This window comes from Leuciscus leuciscus (assembly GCF_965113295.1).
Source record: "Leuciscus leuciscus genome assembly, chromosome: 15".
Lineage (NCBI taxonomy): Eukaryota > Metazoa > Chordata > Actinopteri > Cypriniformes > Leuciscidae > Leuciscus > Leuciscus leuciscus.
This window is the reverse complement of record NC_138739.1, coordinates 3021799-3048419: the sequence shown is the minus strand read 5'-3', so window position 1 is coordinate 3048419 and position 26621 is coordinate 3021799. Positions and strand designations below refer to the sequence as shown.

General features: G+C 40.0%; 4 protein-coding genes across 4 annotated transcripts in view; 1 reads left to right on the top strand and 3 right to left on the bottom strand.

The window, feature by feature from the left end:
* LOC309475951 (uncharacterized protein) overlaps positions 1-26621 on the bottom strand; it is a 237897-nt gene that overhangs the window by 47084 nt on the left and 164192 nt on the right. The gene's annotated exons all lie outside the window — the stretch shown is intronic.
* Positions 1-26621, bottom strand: part of LOC309474871 (uncharacterized protein) — a gene marked incomplete at its 3' end in the record, with an annotated part of 89173 nt that overhangs the window by 35394 nt on the left and 27158 nt on the right. The gene's annotated exons all lie outside the window — the stretch shown is intronic.
* LOC309474872 (uncharacterized protein) lies at positions 10133-12387 on the top strand (the record flags this gene model as incomplete). Its single annotated transcript, XM_082137491.1, has 6 exons — positions 10133-10765; positions 10879-10924; positions 10999-11090; positions 11286-11396; positions 11493-11760; positions 12172-12387. Exons 1-6 carry the CDS (start codon positions 10464-10466, stop codon positions 12385-12387), a joined length of 1035 nt encoding a protein of 344 aa, XP_081993617.1. The 5' UTR covers positions 10133-10463.
* Positions 12503-19564, bottom strand: LOC309475983 (uncharacterized protein). Its single transcript, XM_082139032.1, has 15 exons — positions 19457-19564; positions 18887-19137; positions 18516-18729; positions 18296-18371; positions 17943-18202; positions 17593-17697; positions 17429-17499; positions 15813-15907; positions 15121-15324; positions 14794-14880; positions 13790-14049; positions 13545-13673; positions 13238-13378; positions 13001-13130; positions 12503-12909 (listed from the first exon to the last, which is right to left on the bottom strand). Exons 1-15 carry the CDS (start codon positions 19490-19492, stop codon positions 12680-12682), a joined length of 2289 nt encoding a protein of 762 aa, XP_081995158.1. The 5' UTR covers positions 19493-19564; the 3' UTR covers positions 12503-12679.

Genomic DNA, 26621 nt, shown 5'->3' with positions numbered 1-26621 from the left:
CACTTTTTTTTTCTTACAAACTCAAACTCGTTAACTAATAATATTGCAGTAAAATAAAATTTAAATCTGTAATTTTAGAAGGTAAGAAGTGAACGTGAGCACACTCTAACACTATGTATGGAAAGAAGCACCTGTCAGGAGCACAAAAGCAAAAATGTAAAAAAAAGTAGGAATGAAGACGTGAAAAGGATGAAAGTTCCCCTTACGAATTGGGTCCTTACAAATAAGAATATACAAAATATTGGATATGATTGTAGTGACAGACAGGGAAAGATTGGAGATGCAAATTGTTATGGCCTCAGTGTAGCCTCAGCAGATTAGCAATACACAAGCAACAATCTGCAGAGACGAATCAGTAAATGACAGTATTCAAGTCAGCAGCAGCACCAGCGTTGACGACCTCAGAGAGACAGGAGGACTACAGGTTGGTGAGAGGGAAGCAGGACAGTCCGCCAGTAGACCGAGCACCCCAGTGTCACTGATGATGATAGTGTGGAACAGCTAAGTAAAGCAGACAATGTAAATGTTGATGTGATGCTCGATCATGATTCAGATCCCAACAAAAGTTGAACATCACATAAAAGATGAAGCGTTAGTTTTACTCCAGAAAATCACAGTAAGAGCTGAGTGAACACCGTACAAGAAGTGTGCATTAAAGTCTTATCCATAAACTCTCTCTCTCTCCCTTTAATTATTATCAACATACACAGCGAAGAACACAAAACACTCGTTAAAACTAACAGTAAACAAATATATACACACCTTATCAAGGGGTGCTTAATAAACTGGTAAACTTTATATTCGTAAAACGACTTGATGAGCTGTGATAAAGTGCGAGCTCTCACTTTCATTTCTGCAGTGATCAGTAAAGTTAGGCCTATATCTCCAGAGACTGTAAGCTGGATCATGAACAGTTGGTACTGATCCATCCGAGTAAAAACAGGAGTAAATGAAGACTGCTATGTTCATTCTTACATCTTATAACAAAACACCTCAATCGCTTAGGAGACATTCTTGTCTACAGCTGCTTCAGTGTCGAAACAATGGCGGACTGTGTCCAGCTCACTCAGGGCGGGTCTACACTCAAACTGCAGTGTCCGTCAATAGTCGTGGGCGGGGCTTGTGCAAAAGTACGTCACATTGCCCCGAATCTGAGAACAGCTTGTTCTGAGACATATTTATGGGGATTTTTTAAAAAGCACTGGGTGGATTTTTATCATAATAGGGTGGTTGTGTACACACACTGCCAACACACATTTATGTTAAAACATAAACACCCTTGTGGAACCACCTGCTTCAGTGGACTGCATCACAAGCCAGATCAAAGGGGGCATAACCAAAAAAGTTTAAGGACCACTGGATTAAAGCCACTGGAACCAGGAATGTCATCTCTTATCACATGAGCAGGAGCGCCAACAGTGAAAGTCCATTTCTGATTTCATTGTTGTTTAAATAAGATTTTGCAGACTTTTACTACCAGTATAATAGATTTAAAAAAAAAAAAAAATGTGGGCGGAGCTTAGGTGGAGGGAGAACAATTCCTCTGGCCGCTAGTTAGCAAGTTTTGTTAGCTTGTTGTTTAACAATGACTGGAGAAAATCAGATTTGATCATAATATGTAAGGTCACTCACTGTCCAGGAAGCACTGTCCAGGAAGCCGCTAACACGACACCATTTTAACAGAAAACTCTTAAGTTCTCTTTACGCAAACTTTAAAAACGCGAACCTGTGAGAACGTAGTGTGCACATGCGTATTATGAGTTCAGTCCATAAGTATGCGCGTTTGAATATATGTGTGCAGGCGTGTAGTCCTTCCCCACAAACCAACCCTCAACAAACCACCTGTCTGGCCTTAAAATTTATAAAACAGAATTTTCACTGCTCCACGTAGCCATGCGAACCAGAATTATCTGTACAATGAGGTAAAGGGAAGGGAAGGAGGCCTTCACAGGGGAGAGACTAGTTGACACTTCAGGACTGCGCTATCGTCACGTCCTTCATCAGATCTGGATACACCCTGGATCCGGCGGACCGCTAGCCTGGGAAAACCCAGACAACTTTGTTGCCTTTGGCTTGCTCAGTTAGGGATATTTTGGGGATATGTAATTTAATTTTATCAATCAATAAATTCCACTTGAAACAAACCTTGTTGTATTATTTTAATTTAATACTGTGAAGCTGCTTTGATACAATATGTCTTGTGAAAAGCGCTATACAAATATACTTGACTTGACTTGACTTGACAACTTCCGGCAAATTTAGATTTGCTCTGCAAGTAGTCTGGCAAAGAGCTCATTCAAGCCCATTTCTAATCCGTCGAAATCGCGGCACCAATCAGAAACGTTGGGGCGGGCTTTACACAATGACGATCGCTCTGATTGGTTTTAGGTCTATCCAATTGCGCCCAGAGGCATTTGAGCGACGTCCGTTGGTGAAGCGCAACTTATAAATGCATTATTATATTCAAATTGCAAACACATGAGGACAGTCTCCATGAAAGAGCCACTGGCAGATGAACGTGCTACTACATTTCTCTCCGAAACGGTAGGAAATTAAATTAGATTTAATAGAGGATTTTAACTGTGACAGGATGATTGACAGGACAGTTTACGTGACAGGACGCAGGCGACAGATCCGTCCGATAAAGATGACGAAGTAGGATGTCCCAAAGCTTGCCTACTTTTTTGATACATATTCAAAAGTAAATACCTTTTCTTCACAAAAAGAGTACATACTTTTATGGCGTAGTGTAACTTAGGCGAATTGGGACGCAGCATATGGCTTTACACGATGATGATCGCTCTGATTGGTTTTAGGTCTATCCAATTGCGCCCAGAGGCATTTGAGCGACGTCCGTTGGTGACGCCCCTTTGGAAATGAGTTATTAATGAAGCTTTGCCAGACCATAACTCAGTTACTACTGAGAATGGTCTGGTTTTAACCAGGCTAGCGGACTGCGGTAAACCTCGGGATAAACAGAGAGACTAATATTAGCGTAGACGCAGTGTTGGGGAGGTTACTTTGGAAATGTAATAGATTACAGATTACAAATTACCCTATTTAAAATGTAATAAGTAGTGTACCTTTTCAATTACTTTATAAAAGTAAAGTAACTAATTACATCTGATTACTTTTTGATTACTTTTATGTTTCTAATGGATATTTTCAACTAAATCATTTTCAAGCATTTATACCAAGCAGGTGTGACCGATAACTTTGTGAGTCATAACGTATGCTACAATGCCCCCCAAAAAAACTAAGTTATATTAGATTTGACATTACCAACCTCATTCAAGGAAAAAAAATGCAAGCTATGTATTTTTTTTTTGTGAAAGGGTTCATAAAAACAAGTGTGTCTGGTAAAGGCAGCTAGCAGGCTAGCTAATTTGTTATGAATGTTTTTAATATTGGTCTCGAATACACAAAGGGGACGATGAACGCGAGGGTGCGTTTTGGTGATTTTTTTTCACATAGCACCTACAGTAAATCGACTTAAAACTACTCCGTCCGTCACTTTTTATCATACAGAAACGAGTAATATATCATTCGAAGTGAAAGGGTCTGTTTTTATTTCTGTACACTCACAATAAAATAAAGAAAGGCTAGGTTACATACCTGCAGATGCTTCCTCAGGTTCGACATTGAAGCTTTTGATGTCGAAAGTATTTTAACAGCTGGCAAACAAATTTTGCACTGAACTGTTATATTTGGGGCCCTCTCGGATTTCAGGGTGAAATTATTTTTAAATTTCCAGCAATGAAATGCATTTTTATCATTCGCCATGGTGGCAGCTTTCAGACTGGTTGTAGTAGCCTAGCGGCAAAGAGGATTAACGTAATTGGCAGACGTGGTGCGCCGCAAATTCAAACCGATGAACCAATCAAAAGCATCAAAATAGCACCGCTTTAATAAATGGCTTTAGCAGAAGGCATCGTGCATATCAAAAACAGGCAAAGCAACAGATTAATATTATTCAACATATCCCAGATTTTTAAAGAACATTTTTAGATGTAACCCCATTTGTAATCTTTAACATTTTCATAAGTAACTGTAATTTAATTACATTTTTTTGTCAGTAACTGTAACGAATTACTGTTACATTTATTTTGTAATTAAATTACGTAACGCCGTTACATGTAACTAGTTACTCCCCAACACTGCGTAGACGCCATTCTTCTTATGATGTAACGAGTACATGAGGATTTATGGGAAGTGTTCTCGGTTCCGGCTGGCCTAACATTGAATTATAAAAGTCTATAATGTGTTATGTGTATGCTAGGCCAAAGAGATGTGTTTTTAGTCTAGCTTTGAACTGACAGAGTGTGTCTGCTTCCCGGACAATGTTAAGAAGACTGTTCCAAAGTTTTGGTGCTAAATAGGAGAAGGATCTAATGCCAGCAGTCGATTTTGATATTCTAGGTATTATCAACTGGCCGGAATTTTGAGATCACAATAATGCGTTAATAATGCGTTAAGAGCTCCCTCAAGTACTGCGGAGATAAACCATTTAGTGCTTTGTAAGTAATCAGCAATATTTAAAAATGTATACAATGTTTAATAGGGAGCCAATGCAGTGCTTTGTAAGTAATCAGCAATATTTTAAAATGTATACAATGTTTAATAGGGAGCCAATGCAGTGTTGACAGAACCTGGTCATACTTCCTGGTTCTGGTAAGAACTCGAGCTGCTGCGTTTTGGACTAGCTGTAGTTTGTTTATTAAGCGTGCAGGGCAACCACCCATAAGAGCATTACAGAGCTTAATCTAGCCTTGAGGTCATGAAAGCATGGACTAATTGTTCCGCATTTGTCAATGAGAGCATATGGAGTAATTTAGATATATTTTTAAGATGGAAAAATGTGGTTTTACAGATGCTAAACACGTGACTTTCAAATTAAAGATTGGTATCAAAGAGCACACCCAGGTTCCTAACCGACGACGAAGACTTGACAGAGTATTCTAGGTTATTATGTGAGGACGTTTTTTGTCCAATAATTAGAATCTCTGTTTTTTCAGAATTAAGTAGAATTTTTTATATCAGCTATGCATTCCGTTAATTTTGTGAATTGGTAAGTTTCGTCAGGGCGTGAAGAAATATAGAGCTGGGTATCATTGGCATAACAGTGAAAACTAATGCCATGCTTCCTAATGATATCTCCCAAGGCTAGCATGTACAGAGTGAACAGCAACGGTCCTAGTACTGAGCCTTGTGGTACGCCATACTGAACTTGTGATCGATAAGACATCTCTTCATTTACTGCTACAAACTGATAACGGTCAGATAAGTATGATTTAAACCATGCTAATGCAATTCCACTAATGCCAACATAATTTCGAGTTTATTTAATTTTGTGGTCAATAGTATCAAATGCAGCACTAAGATCGAGTAACACTAATAGAGAGATACAACCACGATCGGATGATAAGAGCAGATAATTTGTGACTCTAATGAGAGCTGTCTCGGTACTATGGTACGGTCTAAATCCGGACTGAAAATCCTTGCAGATATAATTTCTTTCTAAAAAGGAACATAGTTGTGAGGATACTGCCTTTTCTATTATCTTTGACAGAAAAGGTAGATTCAAGATCGGCCTGTAATTGACTAATTCTGTAGGATCAAGTTGCGTTTTTTTAACAAGCGGTTTAATCATAGCCAGCTTAAAAGTTTTCGGTACATATCCTAGTGACAAAGATGAATTAATGATATTAAGAAGAGGATCTATGACCTCTGCAAGCATCTCTTTCAATAACTTAGTCGGTATAGGGTCTAAGATACATGTTGTCGATTGAGATGATTTAACGAGTTTAGTAAATTCTTCCTCTCCTATAGCAATGAATGAATAAAATTTTTGACATCACTTAGACAGCCAGCCATTGAGTGAGGACAATCTACTAACTATCTCATCCCTCCGGTGAACAGGAAGGGGGCCAGAGCAAATTACAGTGCCTTACATCGTACTTGCGAGTTCACACACCTCTTTAATGTTAATTTTTGTGATTTCCGACTGGCGGAGTCTAACATCATTAGTGCCCTTGTGGCGTATTAACTCGAAAACCAATCCAAACGCCGCAGCAGGCTAAGACATGTGGGTTTACACTGAAGACGCGTCATGCTGAACCATTGCACATGTTGGGATGTTTTTATTGCTCCATTTCACAAGCTTAGAAAGAACAAACACTTACTTTGATAGATGCATTTCATAAGCCGTGCAAAGATACCTCAGACAGTGCATTAATAGAAGATGATGATAATGGTGACAATCAACAGTATAGAAAAAAGAGGAAATATCATAGAAGACAAGTCAAACCCAATGTATGGCTCCTACATTCCAGCCCCAATTTCATAGTAATAATTGACCACCACCATCACCTTGTGGGGGACAGACACCAATCAAAATGCAAAGTGAACTGTTAGTCCTTTAAAGGTCCTTTAAAGTCCAATAATGTCAAAGTTCATGTCCGCTATATCCAAAGATCTTCACTGCCCCTCTGCTTCTTGCAGAAGGCAGACTTTGGTTATTGGCCTGTTCAAATAGCTGGTTTTAGTTTTAATCCGTACACTTCACACCAGTCCATTTTTGTCCGGAACAGTATCCACAATTCTTCCTGTAATCCAAGTATTGCGAGGTGCCATATCATCCACAAGCACCATGAGATCTCCTGGAACAAAGTTTCTTTTGGCAGTATTCCACTTCTGGCGCTCCTGAAGTCCAGGAAGGTACTCCTTCACCCAGCGCTTCCAGAACAAATCCGACATGTACTGCACTTGTTTCCAGCGATGACGAGCATAAACGAGCATAAACATCCTCCTTCTTGAACAATCCTGGTGGCAACAACGACCTTCGTTATTGGACGGCTATTAACAATCACTTAAGCCTCACAAAACACCATCACCAAGCTTTCTTCGTCCAGGATCTGAGTCTTCAAAATGGAGTTTAACACTTTACGGACTGACCGAATCAACCTTTCCCAAGCACCTCCATGGTGTGATGCTGCTGGGGGATTGAAAACCCATTTCACACTCTTTTGTAACAGCACGTAATTTATGAGGTCGGGGTTCAGATTCTCAATGGCCTCCCTTAATTCACGTTCAGCGCCCACGAAGTTAGTACCATTATCCGAACGGATTTCCAGGACTTGACCACGTCTTGCCACAAACCTTCTGAAACCATTGATGGAGTCTGTGTCTAAAGATGAAAGAACTTCAAGATGTATGGCTCGCATCGCCAAGCATGTAAAAATGAGCCCTCTTGACCACAGCTCTTCCACGTTTAACCTCAAACGGTCCAAAGCAGTCCAAACCAACTCGACTGAAAGGAGGCTCATCAGAAGTTACTCTGTTGTGAGGAAGGTCAGCGATGTTTTGATGTCCAGGTAAAGCAGACAATCTACGACAGATGACACACTTAGTCAAAACCTTTCTAATGGCAGCACAGGCACCAGGAATCCAATACTTCTGACGCAGATGAGAAAGCATGTGGTTTCGTCCACCATGGCCTGTTTCTTGGTGTACATGACAGAGAATAAGATTGGAGATGTGTTGACCTTTAGCCAGTATAACTGAATGTTTTGCTTCAACTGGCATAGCTGCTCTACTAAGCCATCCTCCAACCCTAATGAGATCACCATCCAGGATCGGGTTAAGCTTGTAGAGGTGACTCGTCCTCCTTACACACCCTCCTTTCTTCAAGTTGGCCAGTTCTTCCGGAAACCTTATTTTTTGACAAAAACTGATAATATCTGACTCCGCTACAACCATATCCTCCATGGACAGAACACCCTTTGGCACTTGAGCCTTAACACCTTCCATCTGGACCGGTAGCTCTTTCTCCAGCTGCTCAGCACTTAGGTCCGATTCAGAAAGGGTTTCTCTCAGCAGCTTTCGATGTCGCACCAGAGACAGAAGCAAGGTCTTAAACTTGGGAAGCCAACCAACAGCCCTTAAAAGACGGAGCCAGGAGGAAAAGTAATCAATGAGCTTCTCCACTGGACTGACCTGCTCAACTTGACCAGCGTTCACCATCACAGCCTTGACCTCCGGGTCTACAACAAGAGAGTTTTCCAAGGTCTCAGGGTTTTCGGGCCACCTGCTCTCAGGCTCATGAAGAAAGTCAGGACCACAGAGCCATGCACCAGTCTTTAGCAATGACTGAACTTTAACACCTCTGGAGGCTAGATCCAACCGCAGGGTTGGTTGATGTATTCACGTACCTCCACTGGGATACGTTAGACATTTTCAATATTTCAGACACTCTGTTTTCTATGAAGATCTTAAATCTGGATGTCTCGTTTTTTATGTATTTCAAAAGACCGACTCTTGAAGGTCCATTTGCAGCTCCTTCCTCCACAACTTGTCCATCCTGCTACCACCGCGGCAGTCAGCTCCATACGGGGAATGGTGACAAGTTTTAGAGGAGCTACTCGTGCCTTTCCCATTACAAAGGCATTGTGAGTTCGCCCGCTATCGTCATGGAGCAACAGGTAAGTCACAGTCCCAAACCCTTCCTCTCTTGTGTCTGCAAAGTGATGGAGCTGAGCAGAGACAAGACGACCACAGTCCACAGGTTTTAAGCACCTACTGGCCTCCCAATTTTCAAGGTCATGAAGGTCTTCCAGCCAAGCCATCCATTCTCCAGCAACAGAAGAGGGCAAAGGATTGTCCCATCCCAAACGTCTCCTGCAAAGGTCTTGGAGGATTTTCTTGGCGGACAAAACAACAGGTGTCAAGAAACCAAGAGGGTCGTAAATCAAACTAGTCACGGACAAGATTCCTCTTCTTATGAGTGGGTGTGTTTTAAGTGTGATTTTAAACTTGAATGAGTCATATTGGACACACCACTGTACACCCAAGGCACACTCTACAGGCAAAGCGTCACTATCCAAATCCAGATCTTTCACCTCTTTGGCTCGCTTCCCCTGAGGAATAGTAGCGAGGACAGTGTGTCGGTTACTAATCCATTTTGTGAGCTTAAAACTATGGGATGATTATAGTCTCATTATGATTAATACATGCACACACAATTATCCATGTACTAGATACATTTTGTGAATGTATTTTACTAACCACAAACAAATGCCATTTAATTTGAATCTGTGGAATTCGGGATTGAATGAGTGTGCAGCAATTAGTACAAATACAGCCACGTTTGCGAATAAACATGTTCTGTTATCCATTAATAAATCAAAAATCGCTCATTCAAAAATGAATCCGTGCATTTGTGGATCAGAAGACACGCGTGCATTAATTGACATCTTGTTCGAATCGATCGTGTTCGGTTCATTTGGATTTTGAGACTTCCTTTTCGCAGTTTACAGCATTCCACCCACCCACACACACACACACACAACTAACGAACATGCAGTGCTATTCATTAACGTGAACACGATTCGTAAATGCGTGTCACTATACAATGAAACAAATGCTTTTCAACCGGTGTATGTAGAATTAAGAATTGCATACATGGGCATCAATTTGTACAAATAAAGTCATGTTTGTGAGTATAAATGTTCTACTTTGTATTAACGTGTGACCATTTCCGCGTGCAAAAAGGAATCCGTGGATTTCTGGACCAGGCGACACGCCTGCATTTATTGATTCCTTGTTCGAGTCGATCCTGTTCGGTTCATTTGGATTTTGAGACTTACTTTCCGCAGTTTTCAGCACTGAAGATCCACACGCAACTGAAAGGCAAGGCAAGCAGCTACCACTAGATGGCAGTCGCAGAATTACCGAGCTGGGCTGCCCTAGTTTGACAACCGGTGGGTGACAATGGACATTGTTCGCATTCTCCCGAAAAAAAATTAAAACATGGATAATACCATTTTAAACCAACAAGCTGGTTGGGTAAGTAACAAATTTTAACTACATAACTGGATGACAAATCTAACCAGAACATGACTAGAATGCTGGGTTTCCCGTTAGTCAAGTAACGTTAGCCTACGCAAATTCCGTCATCACCAGCATCGTAGTTTAATCTTAATGAAGTTAATGTTAACTCCGTTCTATACATTTTTACATGTACCGTATGTAAAACATGGTTTATTTTAATCATTCATAATTTTTCCATGTTTCTTTATTCCATTTCTCTTTAGGAATTACTACATGACCACATTCTAGAGAGATTACTTGCACGGGTTACACATGCTCTTCAGCAACCTCAAATTGACATTGATTATTTGGATTTTGTATGTAGGCAGGAAGTAGTATTTCTTGATGCTGTGGCACAGCATGTTCATCTGTCTCAGGATGTGACAGAAAGATTAACTGAACTCCATAATGCAATCCAGATTCACAGACACACTCAAATTTCACAATCAGTTGTTCAGGTGGAAAGACAAAGTTCAAGTAGGCGTCCAAGGATTGTGGTGCCTACAGATCACATTGCCTATCTTCTGGAGATTGGACTCCCTGTTACAACGATTTCAAATTTGCTGGGTGTTTCCCGGGCTACACTCTTTAGGAGGATGGCCGAAAACAATCTATCAGTTAGGGGACTGTACAGTACCTGCACTGATGCAGAACTTGATGGACTTGTTTCCCAAGTCAAAGAAAGAATGCCACATGCAGGCTACAGATTGGTTAAAGGGACACTTAAGGCGCAAGGTCATCATCTGCAGTGGAACAGAGTAAAAGCATCAATGCACCGTGTGGATAGTCTTGGGATTCTCTCAAGAATGAATCAGTTGGGATGTGTAATCAGAAGAACATACTCAGTGCCATGCCCAAAGTACTTAGTACATATAGACACAAACCATAAACTCATCAGGTAACTTGAGAATGTATTAAACAATAAATGTACTATGCTCTACAATAGACTGTTTTAATATTTCCAACATTATTCAAGAGTTTACAGTTCAAAAGCATTGCATTTTTCTACAGGTACAATTTAGTGATCTTTGCTGGGATCGATGGTTTTTCACGCAAGGTGAGCACACATTTTTATCTAAAAGTACAGTATATACTGGATATGTGTGCTTAAAATGCTTGTCTTTTGTATAGATAATGTACCTGGGAGCTGCAGACAACAACCGATCTGACACAACCCTAGCTTTCTTCAGTCAGGCTGTTGAGGAATTTGGATACCCACTGAAGTAAAACTATAAAAAAAATTATCATTTTTTATTGCGTACTGTAAAAAAAAAAAAAAAAAACTCCCTATAGACTAACAAGTTAAAAACAATGTACAATTAATACATTTGACATAATTGCATTTTATAAATATTCATTTGATGATATATTGACAAAAAATGTTGGTTCTTCATTATGTATGTTATATTCTTGTTTAGAGTGCGAGCTGATCAGGGAGGAGAGAATGTTGGCGTGGCTCGTCTGATGTTTTCTGTACGTGGGACAGAGAGTAACTGCTTTATAGCAGGCAAAAGTGTGCACAATCAGAGGCAAGATAGATTCATCTAAGATTGTTTAAATGTCTTTTACTACTTAAAATACTTGTAATGTAATTCTTTTTTGAAATTTGTCTTTTTAATATTAAGAGTAGAGAGACTCTGGCGTGATCTCTGGATGGGAGTCACCAGCGTGTTCTACCAAATCTTGCACACACTAGAGGAACAGGACATGCTGGATTTGAGCAGCACTCTTCACCTGTTTTGCTGCCATTATGTATTTTTGCCCCGACTGCAAGCAAACCTCAATGTGTTTCGTGAGGGATGGGACAACCACCCATTGAGGACAGAGCAAAACCTCTCACCAAACCAACTGTGGGTGGTTGGTCAGATGGAAAATCCCATTGACAACCCAGAGGTACTGAAGCAGTTATACAAAGAAAATATCATTTTACAGGGATAGGTTACACAGAAATTTAAATGTAGTCATTTACTCACCCTCAAGTTGTTCCAAACCTGTACAAGTTTTTCTTTTGTTGAACCAAAAAGAAGATATTTTAAAGAATTTTTGTAACCACACAGTTGATGGCACCCTTTGACTTTCATAATAGGAAGGAAATACTATACTAAGAAACTCATACAGGTTTGGAACAACTGAACAACTTGAGGGTAAGTAAATGACAATTTTAATTTTTGGTTGAACTATGCCTTTAATCCAAATATTACAGACCAAGTTGATTTTCAAGATGATTGTAACACTGTAATTGAATTAACCAATATTAGTCTTTCGTAATAAAACAGTGAATCTTTCCCTGTTGTTTTATTTCAGGAGATGAACATTCCTTACATTGACTGGGAGGAAAGTGGGTATATTGTGGATCAACACACTGTGGTGAATGTTCCCCGGTTCGACAGCCCTCTAACTCCTGAACAAGTGGAGATGCTGAGAGAACATATTAATCCTCTACAACCCTCTGTGTCCAATGGCATGGACATTTATTTGAATACAGTTCAATATGTTGAGAATTTGCTAGCTGAAAATTAGATAGTGTTGCATGTTTTTAAAAGAAATGCTTTCAAGGTGATTTTTCTAAACATTCTATTTTTTTTACCCTAAGATGTAATTTAATCAATTCAAATAAACAACTGAGTTTTTGGATAAGATTTTTATTGACCATATCACATTGAACATTAAGTCTATCTCATTAAACTACAAAATGTAAAACACAAAAATGGGTGAACGGCCCAAATTAAACATTATTATATTATTTTAACATTGCCATATTTAATAGACAAGCAACATTATCAAAAAAAAGATTTAAGAAATTTATAAACATCTACACAAGGCCAAAACCACTGTCCACAGACTGCAGACATACCATCATGTCAGCTGTGAGAGCTGAGAGGGAGGTATAGTGATCTGGCAGGCGAATGCGCTCTTGACAAGTGTATGCCTTTGGTAAATGGTTTGGTCCACTGGACTGAACTACTTCCAGCGTGAGGGTGCGTGGCACTACTTCCCATCCAACCCAGAATTTGAGAAGTTTCCTCAGGTTGCTGGGTGATGCTAAGACAAAAAAGAGATAGAAATAAGTTATTGTTTAATGGTCACATATAACAGGAAAAAATAATATTTTATTTATTAGACAAAAATTTACCATGTTCAACAAAGGTTCTCAAAAGGCCTGTAACGAGATTAAGTTTCTCAGGCTGTATGTCGTCAGCATCGCTGTCGTCGCTGTCTTCTGTATGATGTGGTTGGGGCCACTGGATGGCTTGCAGGATCATCTGTAATTCCAAAAAATATGAATTCAGTGTTCAAGTCATGCTACCAAAGTCCAAAACAAATATTTTTTTTAAGTGAATTTATAATTCTGCACATTTTGACAATTTACCTCAGGTGTGATTTCAGCTTCACTTTCTCTTGGGAACAGCAGGGGTAACACATCTGGTCTACAGCTGATAAGTGGCCAGACTCCAGTGTCCTTCAACCCCTTTTTTAATTGTTTTAGCTGAGCACCGACTCGGCCAAGGACCTGTAAATTAAGATAATAATAACCAGTATTATACAAATAATAATATAATATAAAAAACAATCATAAGTAGTATGAATATGTATAATAAACTAGAAGATTCTTTGATGAAGTTTGTTAACTTTGTAGTTTTGTTGAGGACAAAAAAGGAGGACACAGAATATATTACAGCATGAGTGAGAAGCTGTTGGAAGAGCAGCATCTTGTTGCTCCTCTTGTTTGGCACTGCAAAGTAAAACTCCAAACAAAGGTTGGATACTTGTGAAGTCTCATCCTCAGTCCATTCATCTTTCAGCAGCTATAAAATACAAGCATTATTTAGTGCACAGAATTAGCAGCTATTTTTTAGATGTCTGCATTTCATCAGAAACCACAAAACACTGTTGAAAGACCAGGTTAATTTTCTTTACTCACTAGACGAATCGTCTCCCTTTGTTCAATGTCTGGGCAGTCCTCTAAACAGAGATTTGTGGTAGCTGTGTCCTTTGTGCCCCCTGTCAAAGAATGAACTATTGCCAGGCTTAGGCCTGACAAAGCAGGACCTTGATTGATTAACGAGTGGCCAATCATTCTTCCAGCCATCACAAAAAGTTCACTCTCAACAAGTACAGCTGATGCAGAGGGCAAAAGGTGGTCTATTTCCCCCTCAAACAGAGTGGTCTCTGCTGCATTTCCTGATAAGAATACATTGCAATTAGAAAATTACTCACCATAACAAGCTTGAAAATATATATTTTTTTTTTTCAAAACTTAAATTTTATTTTGAGATTTTTTACAGCAACCCTTTAAAATAAGGTTTCATTTGTAAACATTAGTTGATGTATTAACTAAAATGAAATACCCATGAGCTATACATTTCTTACAATATTTATTAATCTTTTTAATGTTAGTAGTGATGGGGATGAGACCGCCTATGCCGAGTCCGAGTCAAGACCGAGTCTTTGAAGGAACAAGTCCGAGTCGAGTCCGAGAAAGCAGAAATCGGTCTCGAGACCGGACTCGAGTACTACATCAGTATAGTTAGTACAACTTTTGATTTTAATAATGTATTAGTAAATGTTGGAATTAACTGAACTAATGTTAACTAAAGAAACGTTATTGTAAGGTGTTACCAGTTTTAAAGCTGGATTGAGAAACATAGATTGCTAGATAATGTTGTGTCTGATTCATATAGCAATGCTAGATACATCTTGATTCGTATTAAAGGTAAATTAGATTTTCTGTTTACTAGACATTGTTCAGGCCCTTAGACAGTTCAGGCCATCAACAACAACAAAAAATACTGCTTGCCAAAAAACATAACTCTCTATGAGGACCCTAAAATGGCTGTTAAATAAATGTACTTCTTCACTTAACTTGATGTATAGTCCTGTAAATTTGCTAAATTATGTGAAAACTGCATTAGCAATATTTCATACCATAGTTCAGTTTAAATCCATGCTTTAATTTAGCAATTGCTGTTGACAGGATATGTCTAGTCACTCCAATGCCAATTGCAGCGTCTCCTACAAAACACCAAATATTCAAAGAAGAATTAGTGTTCCATTAATAAATAATAATCATAGATTAAGTTTTACTGGTTTATGCAGACTTATTCCCTACAGTACAGGTTCAGCATCATGTATCAATGCTATTGCTATCAATTATTATAAAATTAAATCTTATATTTTTATCATATCTGTGTTAGAGATGTAAATTGTTTATTTGACTAATATGTTTTAGAAACATCATCATCAACTTGATACCTTGAATGTGACAGTTAAATGGAGCAGCCCACTGGTTCTTTTCACGTTGTTGTTTGTAAAATGAAATGAGGGACCTGTCCCGTTCCTCATCAGTATCCCTGGAATCCAGTGTCAGAAAAAGGGTTGGCTGCCTTTTACCTCCTTCACGCAAATGCTCAAAGAAGAGCTGTACAGCCTCCTGAGGGTTCTCCACTGTTTTCCATTCTAAAAAAAAAGAAAGAAAATAATTAGAACCATTAAAAATAATTTATCAAACTAAATAGACAATGACTTATAGTTGGATAAGTAGTTGGATAATTATAGTTGGAGCCCATGAGATATTGCATATCATATGTAGTCAAGCCATACATTCATCCTATTTTTGAGTATGTGCCCCTATAAAGAACAAGAGTCATAAAATGTATACAGGTTTTAGTCAAAATAAAGTTAAAGTTTTATGTAAGATCAAGTTCCATTTGATTCGAATTGTATGAGCGTAGTAGCATTGAGATGACCTCAATCTGTAATAGTCTCAGAACTTTTCATTTTATGCATTTTTAAACATTTTTACATTTAATTTACAACAGTGTTGCAAATGCATACAACAATTTTCACTTATGTACATCATAAAATACCATTCAATAAAATGTAATTATTAATTACCTCACAAATGTATGACCATAACTGTAGACATTCACAATTGTATAATTCACCTTCTGTTGCTGGTCCTGAAATACGGGATAAATGACCTCCAGACGATGGCCCTGGCTGCTCCATGTCATCTTCAAAAACACTTGTACTGAATGATCTTAGACCAAAGGAAAATACAAAACATTTAACTTACAAATAACACTGATGCAGTTGTAAAGAATTTAATGTTTATGTTGTTGTGCTCTGCACAATCCTACTCCATCCATCTCACAAGCATTTAGAACTATGGGTCATAGAAGCCTTCATAACAACTGAATTCATGCCTTTTATTGTTTGTAATGTCAAGTATAGCCTAACATAGTATACATATTGACCTGGGGCCTGTACCATGATGCTAGTTGAACAAACTACCGAACAGCCAATCGCATGCTGGGAAAGAGTGAAACTGCGATTCATTTCTCGCAAGAGAAGCAGCGCGATTCACACATTAAATAAAATAATTAAAATATTAAGAATTTGAACACATTTACACAGCAAGAAGAAAACAGCTGTCTATAAGAGGATGACTAAAAGTAAAAGTCTCGCTACTGTATATCAGTGCAAGTAAAATTTGTGAAGTTAGTTTATACAGTTGATAAAGGTATAGAGAGAACTGAACATGTAGTCATTTTATAGCTTCATCTATTGATTCTAAAGCGTATTTATATGACCTTTATATATGTATTAATTTAAACTCTGCATAATAATAATATATGAACAAAAATTGTACCTGATTGATTAACGGTATAATAATTACTTAAATAATATTTAAACGATACAAATGTATTATTCTAAATTTGCATTACTATAAGCCACAGGATTTTGTCTTTAAAAATCAATTGCTGTGTAGTGACCTTTAGTTTGGAGCAGAAACAGGTGGAGTGACTTTATCGCATCAGATGTGTCACTTTGCCCACAGCTGATTGGTCAAACTTCTGTCTGAGACCTCAAATCCAGAACATAACCTGCCCATGAGCAGGTTAGCCATGCAGCGTAAGATACCATGGCGACAAACTCCTATTAAAGCCAAGCTACTTTCATACTAGTACCTAAAACCCAGGGTTGGTGGACACTAAACTGAAACACAGCTGGCTAGCCACCTAAACCGGCTTCATGGTATAAGCCCCTGGTTTCACAGACAGAATTTAGATTAAGCCAGGATTAGGCCTTAGTTCAATTAGGACATTTAAGTAGCTTTTATAAAAATGCCTTAGAAAAAAACACATTACTTGACATATTTAAAGTATGGCACTGACATATTTTAAATGGATAGTTCACTTTAAAATTAAAATTCTGTCATCATTTACTCACCCTCAAGTTTTTTCTTACTATGGAAGTCAATGGCTCCAGTTAACTGTTTGTTTACCGAGATTCTTCAAAATATCTTCCTTTGTGTTCAGCAGAAGAAAGAAATTCATACAGGTTTGAAACAACATGAGGATGAGTAAATAATGACAGAATTTTCATTTTAAAGTGAACTATCCCTTTAAGATACGCTTTTAGTTAAAACAGTTGTCTTTAAGTCTGGGACCACCTTAAGCCTTGTCTGTGAAACCACGGTCTTGACTGCATAAATCCTTATAATAAGATTTTAGTGCCAAGCAAATATCAAAGTTAATTTTAAAAACACAACTTATACCTCTCAGCACATAAACTGCCATGATAAGGTAATACAGACAATGGCAACTCCTTTTGGCATATAGGGCACATCTGTAATGACAAGAAAATGTATACAAATTGTAAAAGTTAGCAGGAAAGTAAGTCTTGTTTTAAATGCAATCAAATTTGAGAAATAAGCATTACCGCAAGGCTGTCTTCGGAAACATCTCTGGCACCTGCAGCAATATTTGTGACCTCCTCCTCTAAGTTGTCATTACCATCCTCCACAATGACAAGATCAATCTTCTCCTGTCATTTCAAAATTATATTAACCTCTGTTACATTAGTTACATTTAGTTAAAGTTATTAGTTAAAGTTATTGTCATTGGTGTGAACATGTTTCACAATATGTACACATACAGTCATTGTGGATCGAATATATTTATTTAAATAAAAACCAAATTGTGTGTAACGTAAATAAAAAACGTATTTTGCTGCTGTGACAATATGGCTATACAAAACTCACAATTGGTGCAGATGTGTAAAAAACTCACATTGGAATTTAGTTTGCACTCCTCGGCATGCAAAGCCAACATTTGCAGTGGCATGGTGGTGTTGCAGGTGACACAGGGCACCTTTGGCATCTTTGCAAATTCTGCTGAATTGTAGGGAAGAGGCTGAGTGTCCATCTCCTCCTGAAGGGGCACCAAAAAAAGGACATTTTTTCCACAGTTCGAGACAGACCGAATTTGCCGACCAGAGTAACCCTCTGTGTCCATGGAGATGAGAGTCATTCTTCTCTGGCCACTTCCTCCTGCAACAGAATTTGTATTTAATGAATGGATCCAAATTGATAGATGATCATTAGTTAACTGAGCTCTTCAAACTTCTAAATCCCCATATTTACCAGTTGCTTTATAAAACATCCACCGTCCCTGTAGTGGTTGAAGTTTGGGGAACTCTTCCTCCATAATTGTTACTATCTATAAATAGATCATTCATTCAAAAGTTAAACATAAGATTTCAAATTTACACCAGGTAATAGAACAAATGTCAACATTCCATATAGCTTTTTGAATACTAAAAGCATTCAAATATACCAAATAATCAGACATATAACCACTTACATCCATATGTTTGCAGTCCTCTGCAATTGTCACTACCCTTTTCCCCAACCCTGCCTGTGCCAGTTCCAGCTCTACTGTAGGCTTCGGGGTTAGGGTTGTTGGCGATGGCAGAACACAGACTGTGAGGTCTGTGCACTTGATAGGCACCGTCTTTGGAATGCGACCTTTGCCTCTCTTTGCGTCGGTTTTTGCACTAAACATATTTGGAAACTGTCTAAGAAAATGCAAGTTAATAACAGCATTCAAAAGTATGAAGTTGCATTCAGTTCAGAGAATGAGTAATATTACATTATAATTAAAATATGATACAAAACTTTGTCAAAAATGTACAAAACAAACCATTAAATAATGTGTTAATATAATAATTCTACCTCTTTAAAGCCTGGTTGACTCTGGCAGATGCATCAGTGCTGGTAGAGAGAGTAATAGAGGGGGTAATAGAGGGAATAATAGAGGGGGTAATAGAGGGAGTAATAGAGGGGGTAATAGAGGGAGTAAAGGTGTTGCTAGAGGCACGTTGAGGAGGCCTGACAGGTGCAGAAACATTGTTTTGAGTGTGGCCCGCGGACAACTCCCTGGAGATGGCTGTGACAAGGGCCTGAGCCATACTCTCTACAGTGTTCTATATAAAAAATATAATTAACAAGTTAACACAAAAATATGCCCCGATGCACTTCAGTAAACAATTAACCTGAGTCAAGTTTAAAAACATGTTAAGGTCCAAAATTGTTATGTTAGTTATTGTCAAATCACTTTTCTTCTCCTGCTCTTACTACACACAGGCCTATTTTCTTTCATCGAATGTGTCGAAAAATTTGCCTTATAAAATTCTTCATAAATTTAAATTAGGCTGCAGTTCTCTACTACTATGTTAGTAGCTACTGCTACCATCAATGAAAAAAAAGAAATGAAAAAACACTGAACGTTATTAAAATACTTACAGCAGTTGAAGTCGCTGGCACAGGTTGTCCCGCCATGATGTTAAGTCAGTGTGTCCTACAATCTATAATCGATTTAAAAAATGGCTCTGTCCAAAACTAGATTCGACCATTGACAGTATTAGAAGGGGATTCGACCCCGATCGGGGGTGGGGGGTTGGTGATTGCGTAAGCCACGTGACTACACTTATATTTAACGTGTAAATAAAGCAATCGATAAAGACAAACGATAATTCAGTACACAATTAGCTTGATGCAAATTAAAACTTATTTTAATATAAACGTTATTATTATCATTATTTTTTAACTAGATAAATTTGAAGACTACAAGCTCGGTAATTCTGCGACTGCCATCTAGTGGTAGCTGCTTGCCTTGCCTTTCAGTTGCGTGTGGATCTTCAGTGCTGAAAACTGCGGAAAGTAAGTCTCAAAATCCAAATGAACCGAACAGGATCGACTCGAACAAGGAATCAATAAATGCAGGCGTGTCGCCTGGTCCAGAAATCCACGGATTCCTTTTTGCACGCGGAAATGGTCACACGTTAATACAAAGTAGAACATTTATACTCACAAACATGACTTTATTTGTACAAATTGATGCCCATGTATGCAATTCTTAATTCTACATACACCGGTTGAAAAGCATTTGTTTCATTGTATAGTGACACGCATTTACGAATCGTGTTCACGTTAATGAATAGCACTGCATGTTCGTTAGTTGTGTGTGTGTGTGTGGGTGGGTGGAATGCTGTAAACTGCGAAAAGGAAGTCTCAAAATCCAAATGAACCGAACACGATCGATTCGAACAAGATGTCAATTAATGCACGCGTGTCTTCTGATCCACAAATGCACGGATTCATTTTTGAATGAGCGATTTTTGATTTATTAATGGATAACAGAACATGTTTATTCGCAAACGTGGCTGTATTTGTACTAATTGCTGCACACTCATTCAATCCCGAATTCCACAGATTCAAATTAAATGGCATTTGTTTGTGGTTAGTAAAATACATTCACAAAATGTATCTAGTACATGGATAATTGTGTGTGCATGTATTAATCATAATGAGACTATAATCATCCCATATAAAACCGCCTTCAGCACAAAAGGCACTAAGCTCTCGATATAAAGATACTGCTTCCTCTTCAGAGCCAACAGACACCAAACAATCATTGACGTAGAAATGGTGCAGGATAGTGTTAACTGCCATAGGTATGAAGCACTTTTGATTGTCTTCAGCACACTTCCTCAGGGCGAAACAGGCACAACTAGGGGAGGAAGTAGCACCGTACAGATGTGCCATCATTCTGTACTCCACTAGCTCCCGACTGCAATCTCCATCAGGCCACCACAGGAATCTCAATGAGTCTTCAACCGGCACCCTGACCTGATGAAACATGGCCTCAATATCTGCCATGAGCACCACGGGTTCTTTGCAGAATCTTGTGAGGACTCCCACTAACAAATTTGTGAGATCTGGTCATTGAAGAAGCTGTGAGTTCAAAGACGTCCCCTGAAACGTGACCCCACAATCAAAAGCTACCCGCAGTTTTTTCTTTTTAGAATGATACACCCCATGATGGGCTATATACCACACCATTCCATCACAACGGGCCAGCTGCTCAGTTGGAACTCTCTCTGCATAGCCATTAGCCAGCATCCTGGACATGAATGTAATGTAATCGGAGCGAAAAGATAAATCTTTATTCAAATGCCTTTTGAGACTCAATGCACGCTGTTCTACAACTGTCTTATTGTTTGGCATTTTGAGGTATCTTTTTCTTACCGGCAAACCAATACTATAATGACCATCAATGAGCTTGGCAGACTCTGAGACTGACTCAGTGAAGTGCTTATCCTCCCTTGACAGACCAGGTTGTTCATCCTGCAGAGTTTCAGGGAAATCCACCTTCAGCTGCTTCTCCCAAAGCTCATCAAGCCTCGCCACTGAGATCCGATTGACTGTGATGTCGGGCTGCAAACACTGATCACTGATCTGACAATCTCCTCGGAGCAGGCCATTCACCGTCCAGCCCAGGATGGTCTTAATTGCATAAGGGCCCCCGTTCACTGCACGAACCACCTCCCACGGCTCCAGAGCTTGAGGGACGTTAGTGCCGATCAGAAGGACCACATCAGCATCGATCTCTGGTATTTTCATGTGTCTCAGGTGCAGCCATCTTTGGAGGTCTTTTGAGCATGGAATGTTACCTCGATGAACAGGCATACTCCTTTGAATAAAAATCTAAGGCAGGCCTCAAAAGTTGTCCGAATCCAGCCCGGCGACTTCCAAGTCTGACAACTTGTAACTGTCCACCACTTTCTCTTGTCCCATAGTTCTAAGGAGGATTCCCAGCTTCTTCCCTGTAAGATTGAGCCGGTTCATGAGTCGCTCTGTAAAAAAAGGAGGCAGTACTCCCCGGAACAAAAAACGCATATGTGACCAAGGTCTCTTGCCCCCTTTTGGATTTCACCTGAACAGGCAAAATAGAGAGCGTACAGTCCTGCTTACTGGCCTCAGTCAAGCCACTGGACTGAACAGACACCACAGCACCTTCTCTGGCCATTTCCAATCCACCATTGGCCTGAGTCGAACTCTTTTGTTTTGCTTTGGGGTGCCTATAATTGCATACTCTACATATCAAATGTTTTCTGCAATCTTTACTCATGTGTCCAATGCACAAACATCCAAAGCACATACGGTTCTCCTTCAAAAAAGACATTTTTCATTTTGTGTCCTTTTATCCAAAAGAAGGCAAACATCTAACGAATGTCCAGCTCCACAAAACAAACAAACTTTCACTAGTGAGTTCTTCTCCCTTTTGTTCCCAGGCTCCACTTTCTTCTCAGCAGGTGTTACAGTAGTGGCAAAACTACTGCCTCTAGCCTTTGAACTAGTTTGAGACTTGACCATTTTTAATTCCTTTCTTCCTGTCGCAGGTGTATCTTGTATATTTCCAAAAAGAGGATCACTTGCTATCTTGACTTGCCTCTCAACAAACTCCACAATGTCCGAAAATGTAGCTCTACGACAAAACCTCTCCTGAATATCGCAGGCCACACAACTCCAATGATCCCGCAGCTTATAAGGCAGCTTTTTTACAATAGTTTGCATATTTGTAGGCACATTCAGGTCACTTACGGCAGCTACCATAGAGTTGCAACATTCCTGCAACAATAGACTGTAGGCCCATAAAGCCTTGATATCTTCAGCTTTAATCATCGGCCATAAAAGCACCTTATCCATGCAGGCAGAGGCTACTTTGAATGGATCGCCAAAATGCTCCTGAAGTAGTGACTTTGCCTTAGCGTATCCATGGGACAGAGGCAGATGTTGACAGCTTCGGATCAAATCCCTAAGCTGACCTCTCGTATACTGCTCGAGGTAATACAAACAATCCTTCTGACTTTGTGTTCTCCCTTCAATGTTGTGCTCAAATCCTCTTATGAAGGTTTGATAACTGCAGTGGATCTCCTTCAAAAACTTGTAGGTCTCGTTTAGGTAAGAGAAAAAGTGACTTTTGTCCAACCAATAAAGATGTAATTTGATTTTGCCTTTCCAAAACTGTGAGAAAACACTGATCAGAATTATTCACTGTTACAGGTGCAGCTTCATACTGAAGGTGAGTAACTGGTGGATGAAAAGCACCTTCTGGCAGAGTGGGCAGACCAACCCTAGTCACAGCAGCAGGCGGAGTACACAAAGTGGACGGACTGGCCCAGGTCACAGCAGCAGGCAGCTCAATTTTGTTGTGTGTCTTGGGCCTCACAGCAGTATAACCTGAAAGCAAAGCTTCCCCTACAGCCTCTGCAGCTGATGGTTGAGTGTTGAACTCAGGCACAAATGTTGCAGCGTCATGGCTTAACTGTGTTCTTTTCCCTCTTTTCAAATATGAGTTCATCCCATCTGATTTCACAGATACGTTAGACACACGAAATCCTTCTGAAGCCTTGAACATACAGTACTCACTTTAGCCATAAATGCTGCCAGCTCCATGTCCAGGTCCAGCTACTCCTTCCTTCTCCTCAACAGTTCCTGCTGTTCCTCCAGGGCATGCTTCTGACTCAGCAGCTTTTGATGAGCCATAAGAGCAGCTGTCTCAGCCTCAGTCTTTAATCTGGCAGATGATGTAGTGGACATAGATTTACTCACCACTGTACTGAATTTCTTTGACCTCACTGACACATTAGAAACACTATCACTTGGCCTAATGTCATCTTGTACTGCATTTTCCATAACTTCAAATATACATGCCTCATTATCATTGGAAACAGTAGATCCTAAACATGGGGGAACAACGCCCTCTGCTGGTGCATCTGGCGCCTCCAGCAGCCATTTTTTTTGTCTCCTCCACAAAAGCAGTTTTGTGTTCTTCAACACTGTCAAACCAAGCATTTAGTTTTTCTTGTTCTTCAGGTGGGAGCATAGAAACCACAACACCATGAAGATGACTTGCTTATTTAAACAAGCTCGATATATTTTCAAGACATGACCATATTTTTTCAGCATTACCAGCCCTTTGCATTAGGTCTTTAATTTCTTTTCTTGCACCTTTAATCCTTCTTATTTTTGCTTGACGTTCTTCTTGGAGCAGCTTCAATTTATATTCAAAAGCCCTGGGTGTAAGTGTTATTTGTCTTTTCTCATTTGACCTGGTCCCATTCAACTCCATTTTTCATTTACAAAATAATCCAATAATCACAAAAAATATCCGCTAATGACACTAAACACAGCGCCCTTTTTTAGGACTTATGTTTCCATGTGAACAAAGTACAATATGTTGTCTTTGATACCCCCTAACTTATCCACCGAGGCAAAGCTAAACTCAACCCTAGTCTTCTGTGCATACTAGCGGTGGGTATTTATGTACCTCCATACCGATAGTCAACCGTCTTAGAACCAGAACTACGGCGGCACTCCCAAGCGCAATGCTTCACCCACTTGACGCACGAACCAAAACACTACAAAAAGTCCCAAAACAAACAAACCAGTACAATCACCTTATACCACTGAGCCTAGCAGGGAATACAATCCTTCATTGACAAACAATCCACAATGTTTATAAACATAGTTATAACATAGTTATATAGTGATAACCAAATAAGCATCGTAAATCGTAACAGCAAATTTATGAATAAAGGGGCTTTACGCGAGTCCAATGTGCATTCACGTCTATCACTTACAACTTTGACGCTGTCCCGACAATACGTTTGAATCTGCGCTTCAACAAACTTTTCTGTTGACACCATACTGCGGCATATAAATTTGAAAACCAATCCAAACGCCGCAGCAGACTAAGACATGTGGGTTTATACTGAAGACGCGTCACGCTGAACCATTGCACATGTTGGGATGTTTTTATTGCTCCATTTCACAAGCTTAGAAAGAACAAACACTTACTTTCATAAGCCGTGCAAAGATACCTCAGACAGTTCATATATAGAAGATGATGACGATGGTGACGATCAACAGAAAGATGATCAACACATGCTCACCCTGCAGCCATGATCCAAACCCCATACTCCACAGAGGTGAGCACACACACTAATAGACACCACACCCCCGGTCCCACCCAGAGTAACCGATGACGTCACCAGTCGTGTGAACATACACAACAGTATAGAAAAAAAGAGGAAATATCATAGAAGACAAGTCAAACCCAATGTATGGCTCCTACAAGTGCCGACGTGAATAATAATCTTAGAGAATTTACGATTAGCATTAGCCAGCACTTTTAAATGTGCTTTGATGTCAGGCTCTCTGGCTCCCGGCAAACATGTGACTATGGTGGCTGGTGTCTCTATTTTCACGTTCCGTGTAATAGAATCGCCAATAACTAGGGCACAATCAACAGGATTCTCAGTGGGTGTTTCACTGAGTGGGGAGAACGTACTCGGTTACTAACGTAACCTCGGTTCTCTCTAGAAGAGGGAACGAGTACTGCGTAAGATATCTTACGCTAGGGGAAAATCCTTTTCCGCGAGATATTGAAGCCAAAAATTATCCTTAATTTTGTAATAATGCAAAACGCGTTGCAGCAGCAATGCAGACATAGGCGAGACAGCTCGCGCGCCTATTGGCTGCTCTGCGGCAACTGCAGCAGCCTATCGAGCGAGGCCTGGCGTGACGTCAGACCCAATCAGGGCACTTCGCGCCCGCTGCGTCACGTCCCGCCGAAATGGGCGTGGTCTAGGCCTATAAATATCGCTCGCAGGCAGCTATTATCTGGTTTTTCATCATCGAAGCAACCAGAGCGTGTGCATGCACGGCAAGATACGCAGTACTCGTTCCCTCTTCTAGAGAGAACCGAGGTTACGTTAGTAACCGAGTACGTTCTCTTACGAGAGGTCTCTCGTACTGCGTAAGATATCTTACGCTAGGGGACCCAATGTAAAACGCCGTGCATGCTGAGATCTGACACCAAAGACCCAAGGGCGAAAGCCCGGGGTACATATAGTGCACAATCACTCAGGGAACTCGGGAAGAGGGAGGGGTGCAGCCTCACTCTTCCACATATAGCAGCGTCGATGGGACGCAAATTTCATCATACAGACAGGGCGGGGTACGGCCTGAACTGATGGGGAAATGTGGGTCTTACACAGTTTGCCCAGCTTTATACTGTCGAACATTGAGCTGTGCTCAGCAGACGCAGCATTCTGAGCTGATCGCATCAGGTCAGATAATACTGGTAAATCTAGACCGACAGCAGCCTGGCCTGCAGGGCGGGAACCTCTAGGTTATAAAACCTTATAAATGTAGACGGGGAGGCCCAGCCTGCCGCCATACAAATATCTTGCAAGGCAATCCCACTTGACCAGGCCCACGAAGAGGCCATGCCTCTCGTGGAGTGCGCTCTGACACCCAATGGGCACTGCATGCCCTTGGAGGCGTATGCCAGCGCTATAGCATCAACTATCCATCTGGATAGGCTCTGTTTCGACGCGGCTAGTCCCTTAGAACGTCCGCTAAACGAAACAAAAAGCTGCTCCGTCTGTCTGAAAAACAGACGAGCGAGACACATAAGCTCGTAATGCCCTGACTGGGCAAAGGAGGCTCGCGTCTTTTTCCTCATCAGGGACCGGTAGGGCTGACAGGGAGATAACCTGCGCCCTAAACGGTGTGTTGAGGGATTTTGGAACATAACCGTGCTTAGGTTTGAGTATAA